A 16,448-nucleotide genomic window follows, 5' to 3' on the forward strand; every position below is an offset into this window, starting at 1 on the left:
GCGGTTCCTGAGGGTTGACATAATTACCCACTGGAGAAATATTTTCAGTAATGAACCTGGCCTTGATTTATGTTCAATTTCGAAATCAGTTGTGATGGCTTTGCTGGCAAATAGCCTCCTTCTTTAAATACATCATACCTATCATTCTATTCTCCTAGGTGTAACCAGACAGGGTTATGCTAGGCGTAACCACAGAAAGAGGGGACCAGGAATTTTCTATCAATAACCTTCTTCTTCTTCTTCTTCTTCTTCTTCTTCTTCTTCTTCTTCTTCTTCTTCTTCTTCTTCTTCTTCTTCTTCTTCTTCTTCTTCTTCTTCTTCTTCTTCCTCTTCTTCCTCTTCTTCCTCTTCCTCTTCCTCTTCTTCTTCTTCTTCCTTCTCCTTCTTCTTCTTCCTTCTCCTCCTTCCTCTTCTTCTTCTTCTTCCTCTTCCTCTTCCTCTTCTTCTTCTTCTCCTTCTCCTTCTTCTTCTTCTTCTCCTCCTCCTCCTCCTTCTTCTTCCTTCTCCTCCTTCCTCTCTTCTTCTTCTTTGTCTTTCCTCCTCCTCCTCCTCCTCCTCCTCCTCCTCCTCCTCCTCCTCCTCCTCCTCCTCCTCCTCCTCCTCCTCCTCCTCCCCCCCCCGTTCTTTCTCTCTTGTTTCTCTTAAAGATGGCTGGCTGGGGAATTCTGGGAGTTGAAGGCCACACATCCTCAACTTGCCAAGGCTGAAAAGGCTGCCTTCATGTGGGGTTTGTAGGAAGTTGCCAGATAGGAGCTGCCTCTGATAATCTGGTTTGGGCTGTGGTTTTTTTCTTTTTTCTTTTTTGATGGTTCCTTGATTGGAACTTCATTTCTTCCTGCGGCAGGGGTTGGCCCAGGAAAGGAGGGGCCCTGAGCTGTTTGTTGGTTTTCTTCCTAGACATTTAATTTAATTTTTAATTTTTATGTGCTATGTCGACAGGGTGCCTTGATGTGTCCGGAATTGATTGATCTGTTGGGTGTTGACATTCAACCAAAGATAAACTTGCCAAAGTAAACACCTTGTCCACTTTTTTTTTTTTTTTAAGTGGGGGCGAGGTCTGATTGCACCACCAAAAACACCTTGCCTGGTCCCTGGATTTGCAAGACTGCAGTCCCTTCCCCGGCCAAGAAAAATCTCCGTCAAATCTCCTTTCCCTTCAACAAATCTTGTTAAGAAGACCGTGGGATGTGTGCTTTCTGCTTGAATCCACCACCCGAGAAGCTGAAGGATGGATGTCCTGCGCTCTGCCTCGGTGGACACGATTGAGAAATATCCAGAGTTGTGTTAAAAAAGTTAGTATGTACATCTGGAAGAGGAGGAGGAGGAGGAGGAGGAGGAGGAAATGAGGGGAGGAGCTGGGGTCCTCCTCTTTTTTCACAATTTAAAAGATTTCCACCCTGTCTCTGCCTCTTTCCATCTTCTCACCTTCTGCTGCTCCCTGGAAAGACTGAAATGGTGAGGGTCCCAGGGTTTAGACTCCCTTTTTTTCTCTTTTTCAATAACTTTTTCACAGGATGCTTACTTCCATTCTCTGGAAGATGGATTCTAAGCTTTGTTGCAATTCTCTATGTTTTCTTAAACTATACATCGAATTATTAACATTCTCCCAAATGGTTGCTATCATCTTGCTCTATCTTGACTTGCTTTACAGCAGATGGGTGATTTGCTTTTCCCTTCTATAAAACTGGCAGACATATTTGAAGACGCTGTTCAAACCTGCAGCATCCCATGAATATCTCATTTTAGTGCCTCAGTTCTTTTCTTTTCACAAAAGTGTCATCACTTTGGAGAGTTGTTAGATTTATAAGTTTTTCATATGCGATTTTTTATGACTGAACATACCACAGTCTAGACTTGGCTAGATTCTTGCTGTATATAAATAGTTGTCAAAAAATAAATGTTCAAATCGACATGTTATTTGCACTTAATAGAGTTTACCATCCTTAAAAATGTTTTCCTGGAGTAATTTAACACAATCCATGTTTTATTCTTATTTTCTACCAGACAACCTATACAGATAAAGGAGAAAAGGTAAGCTCACTTTAAATATTATGTTCTTCTTAAATGTTTTGTTTGGCATTTTTAAGGGTGTTTTGATTTTTTTTTAAACCTTTTTTTTAAACCAGTTCCTTCTTTTGAACGTGCCCTATCCGTTGATTAAATAAACAAATATTTATCCTTTAAAATATGGTTCATATTGGAATCCCAAATGCAGTGAAACAGGTTAGATAAAAAGCTTGTTTAAAAATAATATTTTTTCTTAAGCATAGGAAAACTTGTCAAAATCTGTTCTTAGCAAGCGATGTATATTGCTGTAAGAGTGGGCTGATATAATAAGAGCATGATGTGGTTTCAATTTTATATCTATTGAAGAAAAAAAAACCACATTTATCTTTTATTTAATCTGGTTCTTATTATAACTATGACTTTTTCACACATTACTCAAAGCTGGATCAGCCAATGAACATATTCTGATCTGGAACAAGTAACGAATTCCAGATTTTGTCTGCACAACTGAATTATGCAATAAAATGAATGGATAATGCTACAAACTTAATCACATCAATGTTGGAGGTTTTAAAAGAGGCTTAGATGTGTTTTTGGTGATTTTCCATCCAAGTTTAGCTTGCAGTTCTGGAAATCTGCAGCTGGGTTTGCAAAACAGTCAAAGCAAAAAATAACAACAACAACAACAACAATAATAATAATTTCGTGCTACCTTAGCATATTGTGAAATCAGCCATGACTGTTTGGAAATCTTGGTTTATGGAAGCCACCCCCAGTTGTGCTTTAGTTGAACAGTCCTGAATGTAAAAAATAATTGGAGCCGCCACCTCTCTGGCTCTGACAGACAAATTTAACAATCCTCCTGAAATGGACGAGCCTTCGAAAGGTTGAACTTTGCCTGGAGTTTGCAAACATGCAACCGTGCTTTGGGTAAACTCTAAACCCAGCTTTTGGTAAGTTCTGAATCAGACCAAGGGCTAAGTTGCTTGCCGAGAAGGGAATGCAAACCAAATCCAGCAAGTGAGAACTTTCCTTCAGTTTGGGAGCTAAAGCAGGTCATTGGATAAAAACAAAAATAAAAATGGGATCTTCTTTAAAAACATTATTCAAGGGGTAATTGGCACTCGTCCTCTTGCGTAAGAGCTGGGTAAATATTTTCCAGTCAACTTGATCTTTAACCTAGCAAGGTTATCAGAAGCTTTGCCAGCCCAGGCAGTGATGAAGGCTGGGGGCATCTTTGCAAAATGCTTGGAAATACAGGGGTGGAAGTCACAGCTGGATCCAACAAGCTGAAAGCAAACCAGCTTCAAAGGGTCACTCCAGTCCAGATGTCTTGTGGACATTTGGGCTGGGGTATGGAATTCTTCTAATAGAAGAGGAAGATTTGTAGCTCAGGGTTGAACTGTGGGGCCCTTAGTGCTCTCTGAGCTGGCTTGTTTTCTTGAAGACATTTCATGACCCAACTAGGTAACACCATCAGTGCTAGAAGGGAGTGGCATTTGCAAACAAGAGGAGGAGGATGACTGTGTGGTCCTTGATGTTCTCTGAACTTGGCTGTTTTCATGACCCAACTCAAGAACATCATCTGTGCTAGAAGGGAGGGTGTTTTTATTTGTTATATACTAATGAGGAGCAAATCCCACTCCCTTCTAGCATGGATGATGTTCCCTAGTTGGGTCATGAAATGTCTGCAAGGAAACCACGAGAGGAGCCCATCGAGATCTTCATCCAACTGCAAGTCTGAGAAATAAGGACAAGAATCTGACTGGGTTTATTCAGATGTTATATCAGTTGCTTCAACCCTCTCTCTGGTGGGACTCCTGGGAATCCCCCTTGATTAGCCGAGAGAGATAACCCTCTGCCCCATAAGTAAGTGCCATTGCTATTAACTCAGCCTTCCCTCCTTCCGAAGTCAGTGAGATGAGGAGACCCAGATTGTTGGGGGCAAGAGGCTGACTCTGTAAACCGCTGTAAAAGCACTGGGAAGCAGTATACAAATCTAAATGCCATTGCTAAGTGTGGAAAGAAGGAAGGAAGGAAGGAAGGAAGAAAGATGAGAGAAGGAGGGAAGGAAGGAAGTTGAGAGAAGGAGGGAAGGAAGGAAGGAAGATGAGAGAAGGAGGGAAGGAAGATGAGAGAAGGAAGGAAGGAAGGAAGGAGAGAATGAGAGAAGGAAGGAAGGAAGGAAGATGAGAGAAGGAGGGAGGGAGGGAAGGAAGGAAGGAAGGAAGATGAGAGAAAGAAGGAAGGAAGGAAGGAAGGAAGGAAGGAAGATGAGAGAAGGAAGGAAGGAAGGTGAGAAAAGGAAGGAAGGAAGGAAGGAAGGAAGGAAGGAAGGAAGGAAGGAAGGAAGGAAGGAAGGAAGGAAGGAAGGGCCATGGTGGCGCAGTGCTCAGAATGTAGGTTAATTCTGCCGACTGCCAGCAGTTCGATTCTCACCAGGCTCAACGTTGACTCAGCCTCCCATCCTTCTGAGGTGGATAAAATGAGGACCCAGATTGTTGGGGGGAAAGAGGCAGACTCTGTAAAACCGCTTAGAGAGGGCTGGAAAGCACTGGGAAGTGGTATATAATAAGTTCTATTGCTCTTGCTATTGCCATGTCTTTCTTTCTCCTTCAGCCGGCTCGAGGCCGATTCCTGCACTTCCACTCCTTGACTTTCTGGGTTGGCAATGCCAAGCAGGTAAGCCTGGAGCAGATGCCCACTGGGCCCACCCCCGTGCCTGGCTGGGATGAACCTTGGCCGCTTTTCCATTGGAGGATTGGAAGGCGGGGAAGGAAGAAGGATGTTCCAAACCACCACATGCATTTGATTAGAGTTTGCGCTTGGCTGTTACGGAGACATGCGCTGCCCGATGCAAACCAGGGCTGGCCAAACCGGGGCACCCACGCACCCACGCAAACACCCACACCCACCGGGCTGACTCGTCAGGCCTCCCACCCTGCTGTGGCTCCCCACATCTTGTGCGGGTTTGCAATCGGCCAATTTCCCGGGACAGCTGAAGCAGCCGCGCTGAAGCTGTGCCCGGTTTTCCTTCTGGCATAATTGATCCCCGATGCCACGCAGCCCTCTCCTGCCAGAGCCCTCCGTTTATCATTTGAAGCAGCTCGGGCCCCAAATGATTCCCAGATCAACATGCTGTGCTCGGGATTCCAAAGGCAGGACAGAAGAGGAAAAGGGGGGCCAAGGAGGGGGAAAAATAATAATAATCAGACTTTGGTGAGGTATTTTTCACAAAGCGGCCGGGTGGGTGTTTGAATCTGGAGCCTCTTGAAAGGTGCGTCTCATCTGGGGTGGGAACTCTGGGACGCAAGTGGTGGAGCTCCAATGCCTATCAGGCTCAACCAGCCAGGTCAAGGATCAGGGATGATGGGAACTGAGGGGCAAAACACGCTTGGAAGGGTCCCAGTTTTCTCCCCATAGCGTAGTGGGGGGGGTGCACCTCCCTATTTGTTCTCTCTACTGCTGAAATCCAGCATCGCCGGAGGTTAGAGTTTATATTGTTTTATTTATGATCCTAGTAGGATTTATGTTGATTGTTATTTAAGTATCCCATGACTATCATTTATGATTAGGATGAATGTATTTTATAATGATTATGATCATGATTTATCACTTGTTTGTATGTACACTGAGAGCTTATGCACTGGAGACATAATAAAGAATTGGTCAATAAAGAATTGAATTCTATTCTACTCTACTCTACTCTATTCTTATTCTTATTCTTATTCTTATTCTTATTCCTATTCCTATTCCTATTCCTATTCCTATTTCTATTCTTCTTGGTTTTAGCAGCAGGATTTGTGTGAGATTATGAAGCAAACATTGTGTAGATTTGCATCATCAATCCATGCATGATCCAGCGGAGTTGTATTCCTAAGCCTTGGACGTCAACATTAATCAAGGCAGAGGCATAGTTTGCCAAAGAATTAGGATCTGGAATTTTCCATGAATGGAATTCTTGAGTTCAGCTCTGCAAATGCAAATAGCATTGGAAGGGAAAACTCAGAGATCCACATACACAAAGACAGCTCGCTTGCCCCAGAAAGCTGGCAACCTTTAGAAAGTGTGCTTTGGAGTGTGCAAAAACCATTGTGAACCATTGAAGCTAACAGCGGTAGTGGGCTAGTGCCCTTGGGAAGAGAAAGCTATGTTAAAGCCTTTGGATATGAAGAAGAACATAGAATAATATAAGGACTGTGGCAAAGCCATATATTTGGGGGGAGGAAGTTTTTGGGTATATAACTTTTCTTGATGTTTTCCACACTAGGAAAAGATAAACAGGACATCTTACAGAGTGAAATTAAACAAGAAAGAGAAAAGAAAAAGTAGAAAAAAACTGTGCAAACAAGGAAAGGAAAGGGGAAAAGATGGATGGATGGATGGATGGATGGATGGATGGATGGATGGATGGATGGAAGGAAGGAAGGAAGGAAGGAAGGAAGGAAGGAAGGAAGGAAGGAAAGGAACAGAGGTGAAAGAGAAGGGAAGGGAAGGAAGGAAAATGAAACAGAAAGGAGGGGAGATGAGAGAAAGAAAGGAAAGGAAGGGAAGGGAAGGGACGGAAAAGGAAAGGAAAGGAAGGGAAGGAAAGGAAAGGAAAGGAAAGGAAAGGAAAGGAAAGGAAAGGAAAGTCTTCCAATCTTTACAGTAGTTGCAATCAAATTCCCTTTCTCTCCTACGAGGGGCAAAGGAATTAAAAGGACCCTTGTCTAATACAGCTTCCCTCTCTGTCTCAAGGCTGCATCGTTTTACTGCAACAAAATGGGGTTTGAGGAAGTGGCCTACCGAGGCTTGGAAACTGGCAGCCGAGAGATGGTTTCCCACGTGGTCAAGCAGGATAAGGTAAGATGGCGCAGAAAATAATAGGACCACTTCATATTAGAAGAAAACACGATTGTGTTGTATCTCAATGAGGAGAGACGGACTCTGGGTGTCCTTTGAGGTCTTGAGAGCTGCCGACAACTGGCCGGTTTGCTCAATAATTTCCTACTTGGTGGGGAACCAAAGTCAGCAGGTAGCAGAAGGAGGAAGACTCAAAATCTGAATCCTGCAAACAGTTCTTCCCATCATGTTAATCCCCACTTGGCGCTTGCCCTGTTCTGGCTCTTCTTATCTTTCCGAAGAGATCTTCCAAAAAGGAGGTTAACATTAATTCCCAGGTTAATTAATTCACAGCCTTCGTTAACCTCAGTCATCATCTCAGAAACCAGATGAAGATTTCTATCTTCTCCCTTTGAAGTGATAGAGGGAAATTCCTGACCGTCCGATCATTGTGCCTTAGAGGGAGTGTATTAATTCTCTCTTTATTATGTCTATTTCCAGATTCTATTTGTTTTCTCCTCGGCCCTTAACCCTGGAAATGAAGGTAAATTTAAAACTAGTGGGACCAACATTACATTGTTGTTTGTTTGTTGTTTGTTGTCATTTGTTGTTTGTTGTTTGTTGTTTGTTTGTTTGTTTGTTTGTTGTTTGTTGTTTGTTTGTTGTTTGTTTGTTGTTTGTTTGTTTGTTTGTTGTTTGTTTGTTGTTTGTTTGTTGTTTGTTCTTTGTTTTTTGTTGTTTGTTTGTTTGTTTGTTTGTTCATTTGTTGTTGTTTGTTTGTTTGTTTGTTGTTTGTTTGTTGTTTGTTGTTTGTTGTTTGTTTGTTTGTTGTTTGTTTGTTGTTTGTTGTTTGTTTGTTTGTTGTTTGTTTGTTGTTTGTTTGTTTGTTGTTACTTCTTGTAAGGCATCCCACTTTGTTGCTTTACAGAGTGAGATGGGCAGTATATAAATTAAAAAATTAAATTTAAAAATAAGGAAATTTAGCAGATCTTTTCTATATGACTAGTTAGTTATTGTTTAGTTACTTCTTGGATAATAAAATTGGTTATTGCTTGAAGCAGCTGTACTATGAAGGTGGGCAGAAATTTTTGCTGTCCGAAACTTTGGGTCCCTCTGAATGGTATGAACAGTTGTTGCTGAACCCCAAAAATCGTAATACCCATATTGGCTCCCCTTTTTCGGTCCACGTAGAAATGGGACAACACTTAATGCAGCACGGAGATGGTGTCAAAGACATTGCCTTCGAAGTAGAAGACTGTGATTCCATTGTGCAGGTAAATCCAAACCGGAAAGTCCTTCGGCACATTCATGAGTTTGCTTTCATGGGAATTTGCAGGTTCCTCAACCGAATGCCAGTCTTGAGGGTCCCCTTTATTTCAGATAAGAAATTTGGGGCATCTATGGAGGCCATAAAGGGGCAGCTGCAATGGGTTGTGGGTCCCACCTGCCTAGAGATAGGATAGCTAAACTGAAGGTGGCTGTAAGGATGTGGTGGTCACACCACAAGTGTTTTTCAACCTTGACTACTTCAAGAGGGTGGACTTCAACTCCCAGAATTCCTCAGAATCTGGCTTCTCTAGACAACAAACTCTATGGTTGGTAGAGCTCAGTGGGTTGGTGGAACCCATGCTTTAAGTCAATGTTCCTCAACCTTGACTACTTTAAGAGGGGTGGACTTCAACTCTTAAGAAGTTTGGAGCTTGAAGTCCACCCTTCTTAAAGTGGTCAAGGTTGAGAAACATTTGTGAAGGCAGCATTACAGTTTTGCTTTCAGTGTTTGGTGATGAGTCCATAGAGAAAAATCAATCCATGGGGTTGCGAGATGTCCAAGATGATTCGATGGCCGCACAGGATCAATCAATCTTTGCTGACAGATCTTGACAGCAGATCTTTAGTGAATAGGCAAGGTCCTCTTGGGGTGTCCCTGTGGACAAAACTTGCCAGTTCTCACTCCAGCCTGCTGGCTGACTTATCTGACGTTACTTCATTCTCCCGTCCTCCATTCAGAAAGCTCGAGAACGTGGCGCCCGTATAGTGCGAGAGCCCTGGACAGAAGAAGACAAGCATGGGAAAGTGAAATTTGCAACTGTGCAAACGGTAAGGGCTTCCGAGGAAAGTTCCAAAACAGAGAGAGGAAGAAGACAGAGCAGAGTAGCTGGGGAAATGGTGGTTAGTTTGGTGAGAAGGTCTTCTCTAGCTTGGCATTCTGGTAATGAGTTGGCCTGAAGTTCTCGGCAGTTCTTGACAGCTAGAAATGGTGAGCATTGGGCTGAGTAGGTGGTGAAAGAGGCCAAAACTGGGAAAAAGTAAGTGAATATTAATAAATTGGGGGCTGTTTTCAGATGAACAAGCCCTGAAGAAAGCAAAGAGAGTTTTTGGTAAAACAAAAAAGGCTGGGAGACGCTAAAGGTGAGCCGAGAGGTGGTGAGGAGCAAAATTCGGTTCTTTTTCAGCTTGGTAGCTTGGAGAGTTTTGATGTACGTTGTCTCCCATGGCTTTTGTACAAGAGAGGGGAATGCAAATGCTCTAAGGAAGGAAGCTCTCTGCTTTGAGATGGTCTAACTTCACAGGATGGTCTCCTCCGATGCTGGGCGACCTGTTTGCTAAAGAACTTCAGTTCCCTCAAATCCAGATGGAGCAAAGTCTGAACTTTGGGCCCAAAAATATATCTGGAAGGACATCACCTTTCCTCCAGACCTCTCTGTAGATGCCAGGGGCCTTCTGCCCAACTGCAGATGCTCCCAGCTTCTTAGGAAAGTCTTCCCTCCAAATGTTGGTGGGGTCTCGTCACTTTGTGTTTCTCCTTCTTTGACAATATAGTATGGAGATACCACTCACACACTCATAGAAAAAGGGAACTACAAGGGACTCTTCTTACCTGGATTTGAAGCCCCTCTCTTTAAAGACCCGCTCTTAAAAAAACTGTAAGTATCCAAGTCTGCTTAGATGTTGCCTTCAAAACTTCCAGGGTCAAGAGGTCAGAGAAAATTGCTTCCAAGGGGAACAGGCCAACCAGTTGTGGAAAGCCTCAGGGCAAAAATGGGTCATGTGGAAGCACATTCCAGATGTGTGTGAGAAAGGACAATTCAGTAGAGAAGGGATGGGGAAAAAACTCATCCCGTGGAAAATGAATTGTGACTAGTTTGAAGGTCAAGGATGGAGAAGCTGGAGAGAGAGAAGAAGATTGACTGGTGAACATGATGTGGTCACGTTTCTCTCTTGTTTCCAGACCTCCTGGAAAACTGAACTTTATTGACCACGTAGTGGGGAATCAGCCTGACCAGGAAATGCTCCCTGTGGTAGAATGGTAAGATTTTTCTTTGGAACCTTCCTTAAAATGAATAAAAGCAGATGTTGAAGCCGGTGGCACCCAAATAGGACACGAGTCAACTCGTAAAGCATTCCTATGCCTGTTTTCGAGTTGCCATAAGCAGGAGGGGGGGAAAACCTGAAGGAGCAGTATGGCAATTAAAACCAGAAGTACATTCCATGCTTATCTTACAAAGATTGTAGCCTAGGCTACCAGATCTTCTGCCTGCGAAAATCCTGCAAAAATTCTTCATTGGAGAATATGATTGATGACACCCAGCCTGTATCTGGTTTATGACACACCCAGGAGGGAGTGGGAAACAGGGTCATAGGTGACCATAAATTATGCGTGTGGCAGAGTTGGCTTCATACAGGTCAATGCCAACATGTTGCTCCTATTAAATCTTTTGGATCTTTTGAAGCTTGGCTTGAGGCTCATGATTTAAATAGGGCAATTGCTGGAACCCTGACAACATGAAGGTGAGGCTTGTCCAGGTTCCTTTAGCTAGGAGTGTCGGTTAAGGAATGATAAGACACGGAGTATCAACACATCAGGATGAAGATGGTTTAGAGGAACTGAAGGTTGAACACACCAGCTAGCATTTCATTACAGAGTTCTACAATCAGGAAAATGTTTGGGATTTCTTTGGGAGATCTTTCTGGACAAGCCCTGGGCTACTATGTGATCTTCAGGACCTTTTACTCCTGTGGTCAAAGGTTTCTTCATCACTTTCAGTAGATTTTGATATTAAACTCTGGGCCTCCTCAGGAAAATATCAGAGCCCTGTTTGGATATTTGGGTAACAACTGGTCTTTGTGCTTTCCTGAGCAAAGAACATTATTGATTAAAGTTAATGAATAAGAGCATTTCAACGAGAGGGGGCGGTTTAGGAGAGGTAAATGTGGCCCAAACGTCACATTTTCCTCCTTCTAAAGCAATGCTAATGAACATCTGCAGCAGTGTTTCTCAGCCACTTTAAGAGGGGTGGACTTCAACTCCCAGAATTCCTGGTTAACTTGGCCGTTTCCCAGGTCTTCACCAATATGATGTTGGACGGGATGATAAGGTTTTAGAATCCACTCAAGGTCTCTGTTTTCCTGTATGGCTTCTACAGGTATCAGAAGAACCTCCTGTTCCATCGCTTCTGGTCTGTGGACGACAAACAACTGCACACTGAATACAGCGCCCTGCGATCTATTGTCATGGCCAACTATGAGGAGACCATTAAAATGCCGATCAATGAACCTGCGATGGGCAAGAAGAAATCTCAGATCCAGGTACCACAAAGCTGACTTCTGTGGGCGGTGGGAGAAACATGTCGGGTGGAAACACCTAACATGAGTCGCCAATTCCCCTAGCAACAGACCTTGTTGTATTTTGGGAGTTTTTTTTTCTTGCTACTTCTTTATCCTCATCTAGCTGGCCTTTTCTCCAAACCTCCTGCAAGGTTGTTGTCAAGCCAAGATAGGGTGCTGCTCTAGCCACAGGTGGGATAGTTGAAAGAAGAAAGATATGTGGGCTGTCCTGAAGCCCTCTTGTTCTCTTCATGAGGGACACTGAGCCAAGGATGAGATCTGGTAAACCAGGATTCAAGCCAACATCCTTACCCAAGTCACATCACAAGTCAGGATGAACCAGGAGAGGACACTGGTGATGCTGTGATCTCCTCCACTTTTAACTTACCAGAGTTTTGCATCACAAATGCAGAAGAACATAGACACAGGGTGATGTTCCTCAACATGAGATCTTGGCATATGGTCCACCTTGGTTTCTTTTGTTCCACAGGAATACGTGGACTATTATGGAGGCTCTGGAGTCCAGCACATTGCCCTGAACACTTCAGACATCATCGCTTCGGTGAGAATGTCCATTTCTTTACAATCCACCCCACAAAAAATGTCAACTTCTTGGAAGGGGTCAATCTTACACTCATGAGTCTTCTTTGGATGTAGATCACAAACCTGAAAGACCGTGGCATGGAGTTCATGTCCGTTCCATCAAAGTATTACCAGCAGCTCCGGGAACGGTTGAAGTCAGCCAAGATCAAAGTGAAGGAAAGCATTGATAAACTGGAGGTCAGTTGCCTTCCATTATAGTGGGGGATCATAGTTTAGAGTGTTAACCTAAGATGTTATCACTTTAGATGGTTCTTGAGAAGAAATGGGGGAGAGCAGGAAGATGAAGGCCTCTTGAGGGAAGAATGGCAACAGAAATATAATAAAAAAAACTATCATTTATTGTTCCTTCATCTTGATGGGGAGTCCTTTTGCTCAAAGATGGATACATCATCCTGGTTTATATATATATTCATTAGACCAACATGTAATTGAGTAGACAAACTGACAAATTCCACTTCATTGGCTGCTCTAATCAACATGGTGAGTTGCAAAATGAAAGAGACCAGGTTGGCTGCATCTGTTTGAGAGACAGAAGAGACTCTGAAGAGAAGAAAAAATAGCGTGCTTTACAGATAGTCCTCACTTAATGACCATTTCTTTAGCAGCTGTGCAAAGTTATGACAGTGCAAAAAGAAATGACTTGCACACAACTTATCTGCACACAACTGTTGCAGTGTCCACATGGTTACGTGATCAAAATTTGGGTGTTTGGGAATCTACATGTATTTATAACGGTTGCAGTGACACGCCAGTCATGTGATCACTATTCGCAACCTTTTCAGCTGGCTTCGGACAAGCAAAGTCAATGGGGAAGCCAGCGGGAAATGGTGCAGGCCAATTAACATGGCGTCTCCCTTAACTAACGCATTGCTTAACAACAAATTTGACAGATCCTATTCCAGTTGTAGGTCGAGAGCTTTCTGCTGTGTTTTCATTCCAACATGCAACCAAAATGTATAGTCACTTTGGAAACGTCCTTCAGTCTCTTGTCTGTTCTCTTTCAAGGAACTCAAAATCTTAATTGACTTTGACGAGAAGGGCTACCTGCTACAGATCTTCACCAAGCCGGTTCAGGACAGGCCGACTGTCTTCCTTGAGGTCATTCAGCGCTACAACCACGAGGTTGGTTCCTTAAGGTGGCATCTTTCCGGGTTACCTTGAGGAACAGTTGGTTTTGCAGATGCTGTGAGGTCAGAACTGGGCCTCCTCTGGTTTCCGTTGGCTTTCCAAAAACCGGAAGCAAATTTTCACTACCAAGGTGTTGGAAGTCCTAAGGAAATTGCAACTGGAGAGTTGGGTGATAGGATTTCTGAAGCCTGCTGCTACTTGATTAACCAACCTGGAGATCTTCTAGCTCCAGGGACCTCAAAACTTGGCAATTTTGAAGACTTACAGAGTTCAACTCCCTGAATTCTTCAGTTGAGTTGGGAAGTTGAAGTCCGTAACTCTTAAAAGTTGCCAAGTTTGGAGACTCTTGCTCTAGCCACCCTGATCTTGGCCATTTCTGAGTTTGTGGACTTCCAACTCCCAGAATTCCATTGGCATAAGGCCATGGAGAAGAATTCTGGGGGTTGAAGTCCATACTTCTGAAGCAGCCAAAGTTGGGATACACCGATCTAGCCAGATATTCTAAATCACTTTCTGAAGAGAAAGTGTTTAAATTTACTCCCTTCTTCACTATTTTGGGGAGGGGTCTGTGCACTCATGAAATGCAGAACTGGGTCGCCAACTGCCATTTTGGGTCTAAAACAGAACATCTCGGCATCGGAGAAAAGAACTTTATCATAATCTGCAGAGACAGGTTGGTGTATAGATTAGCAAAAAAATAATAATAATAGTATTTATGCCTGTGTTTTCCCCCCCTCCAAATTTAGGGATTTGGAGCGGGCAACTTCAAGTCTCTGTTTGAAGCTATTGAAATCGATCAAGATGCTCGGGGGAATCTCACCGTCCTGACTCCCGACGGAGATTCCAAGCTCATGTAACGTCCATCATCCCCAAAATGAGATGTCCTCAGAGTGAAGCGTGAAAGATCTTCCATTGTAGCCTGATCTTTTTTTGTCGAATTAAAAAACAACAATTGAGCTACTCGCAGTGTCTGTTTTGGGGACAACAGGTGGAAAACGAACCAGAGATGATACGGCTCCTGATATCAACATCTAAGGACTGGGGAAAAACAGAATTGTGATGTCTCCTTCTCTTTTTAGCCCAGGTTTCCCAACTTGAAGATGCGTGGACTTCAACTTCAATTCAGTTGGGGAATTCTGGGTGTTGAAGTCCCCGCATCTTCAAGTTGCCGCGGTCGAGAATGTCTTCGAGAAATAAGTTTGGTCCAAGTTTTAGTGGAACCCATCGTGTGCCATTTTCTCACAAAAGACGGGGAGGATGGCAGAGGGTTGCTGGTTGAGGAACGCCAACTCAGTGGTGGATGTTCATGGCTAGTCGGTGGGCAAACTACACAAGTGTTGGCTAGCGTTTTTTCCTTATAACAAAGGAGAACCTCTGGAATCAAGATCCACCATTGATTGGATTTTTGAATGGAGCTTGTAAACCTATCTTTTTCTCCTGCCTTGAGTAAATTAGGAGCAACTGTCCTACCACCTTATCCTTTCCAGAGCTATGAGATGAATTGACAAGGATGATAACTAAAGGCAGTTGACAGTGTGAATGTTAAGGAGATGGCCTTAAGTTGATTTATTTAGATGTCAAATTTGGAGATTGCACAAGTCCGTCAAAGAGCGACCCTGGGCAGTATATTGTTAAAACCTAAAAACCAAGGAGTTCCATGGTGTGGTTGCCATTTTGGCATTTTTTAACGACCTCCTGTGGACTCCCTCCCACTTCCTGCCAATCATCTTCCAGCCACAAGAGCCCAGAAACAAAATGTGTATTCTTTCAGGCTAATAAACCAAGCAAAGATCTTCTATAAGAAAAGTCAGTATATTTATGGTTTGCTTTATAAAAGTTACTATAATACAATGGTACATAGTATTCAATTCACAAAAAATATGAACAAATATTTACAGAATGACACACCCACAACAAAGCAAAAGAAAAAAGAAAAGAAAAGAAAACCCAAACCACATTCTTCAAAACAAAGTACAAACTGATGACAGAAACCTAGATGCACAGAAACGGTCCTATGGGCTTGTTTTTTTTTTTTACACAGTTGTTTAAAACAAAAGGGAACAGAACTTTTTTCTTTAAAAAATCCTCAATCTCCATAGCAGAGAATTAAAAAAAAAAAAGAAATTTCATTTATTTCTTTATTTATTGAAAGGAACTTAAAAAATATAGGTCGTTTTACTGCAAACCATTTTTTTTTAAAAAAAAATCCCCTCCTTTTAAAGGTCCTTTTTTTTTTTTTTTGCAAACTGCAAATTAAAAATTGGTCTTTTTACAGAATTCATGAAATCGGAACAACAGGGGGGGGTTCCCTCCCATTGCAAGACCAAGAGACCCTTCCCACCTTGCCTCATTTGAGCAGCTGCAGTGAGAAAGGAGACCACCCACCCACCCAACCTGCCTCTGACCATCCACAGCCTTCCATGTCACTTCTACAAACACTAGCTTGGTAGTTGAGAAGGAACATTATAAAATAGAAGAAGAATTTAATTTGCAAAAACGAAAAAAAGAAAGAAACAAAACAAAACTTGCTGATCGGCTTAAATACATTTTAGGTTGTCATTAATAGACTGTACACATTTTCTTTGTTTGAAATAAATAGATTTTTTTTTGCACATTAAGGTTATCAGAAAGGCAAATTTAAAAAAAAGAGCCTCATCTTGGCATTTCGTTTTTTTTGTTTTTTTTTAAATCTTCAGCGTCTTTAATGCTTCTAGTTTGATCTACGCATTTGACCCCCCCCCAAAAAGTTGAGATTTTGTACAGAATTTACATTATACATAGCTTGACACAAGCTGTAAACGGCGCCAGCGTTTCACTCCTGGGATACACACGCGCACACACCCCTCCCCAAGACGCTGGCTTTCTCGTTGAGGTCTTCTGCTGGCGATTTTGTTTGCTTTTTTTTTTTGTATTTCTTTAAAAAAAAAAAAAAAAGAACTCCAAACTACTATTTGTCACTTTAACAAATTATTTACATGCTTTTTAAAGTACAAACAAAACAGCCCCCAACAAAACAAAACGAAACAAAAAAACCCGACTCAACCCACCCCGTCCTCCAAATACAAACAAGGTGTTTCTACAAGAAACAAGGGTTTCGAAGAGAAGACTTGGAAAGGATGCCCTATGTACAGGTGATGCGTCCGCTTTAAACTTCAAAATTTCATTTTAACGCCAACCAGACCCCCACGGGTTTTCTTTTTAAAAAAAAAAAAAACTTTATACAGAAACGCACTGAAATGATCCCTGAAAATAGGTCAAAAAACGAAAACGACAAAACTGAA

General features: G+C 42.5%; 1 protein-coding gene across 1 annotated transcript; it reads left to right on the top strand.

Moving 5' to 3' along the window:
• Window positions 1-1,407: 1,407 nt before the first annotated feature.
• Window positions 1,408-14,123, top strand: HPD (4-hydroxyphenylpyruvate dioxygenase). The gene is made up of 14 exons (XM_026686791.2): window positions 1,408-1,455; window positions 2,005-2,031; window positions 4,627-4,689; window positions 6,748-6,852; window positions 7,333-7,375; window positions 8,023-8,105; window positions 8,839-8,928; window positions 9,652-9,755; window positions 10,061-10,138; window positions 11,256-11,418; window positions 11,927-11,998; window positions 12,094-12,216; window positions 13,045-13,161; window positions 13,914-14,123. The coding sequence occupies exons 1-14, from the start codon at window positions 1,453-1,455 to the stop codon at window positions 14,022-14,024; spliced, it is 1,182 nt and encodes a 393-aa protein (XP_026542576.2). The 5' UTR covers window positions 1,408-1,452; the 3' UTR covers window positions 14,025-14,123.
• Window positions 14,124-16,448: the final 2,325 nt, after the last annotated feature.

The sequence above is a fragment of the Notechis scutatus genome, chromosome 13 (assembly GCF_049901735.1).
Source record: "Notechis scutatus isolate UNSWTSFEM ecotype Mainland chromosome 13, rNotScu1.2, whole genome shotgun sequence".
In the NCBI taxonomy this organism is placed as follows: domain Eukaryota; kingdom Metazoa; phylum Chordata; class Lepidosauria; order Squamata; family Elapidae; genus Notechis; species Notechis scutatus.

Excerpts from the sequence above, each read along its gene's own strand:
- HPD (XM_026686791.2), top strand. Across the intron at positions 8,929-9,651 it reads AATTTGCAACTGTGCAAACG|TATGGAGATACCACTCACAC; the intron begins GTAAGGGCTTCC and ends TTGACAATATAG. Across the intron at positions 9,756-10,060 it reads GACCCGCTCTTAAAAAAACT|ACCTCCTGGAAAACTGAACT; the intron begins GTAAGTATCCAA and ends TCTTGTTTCCAG.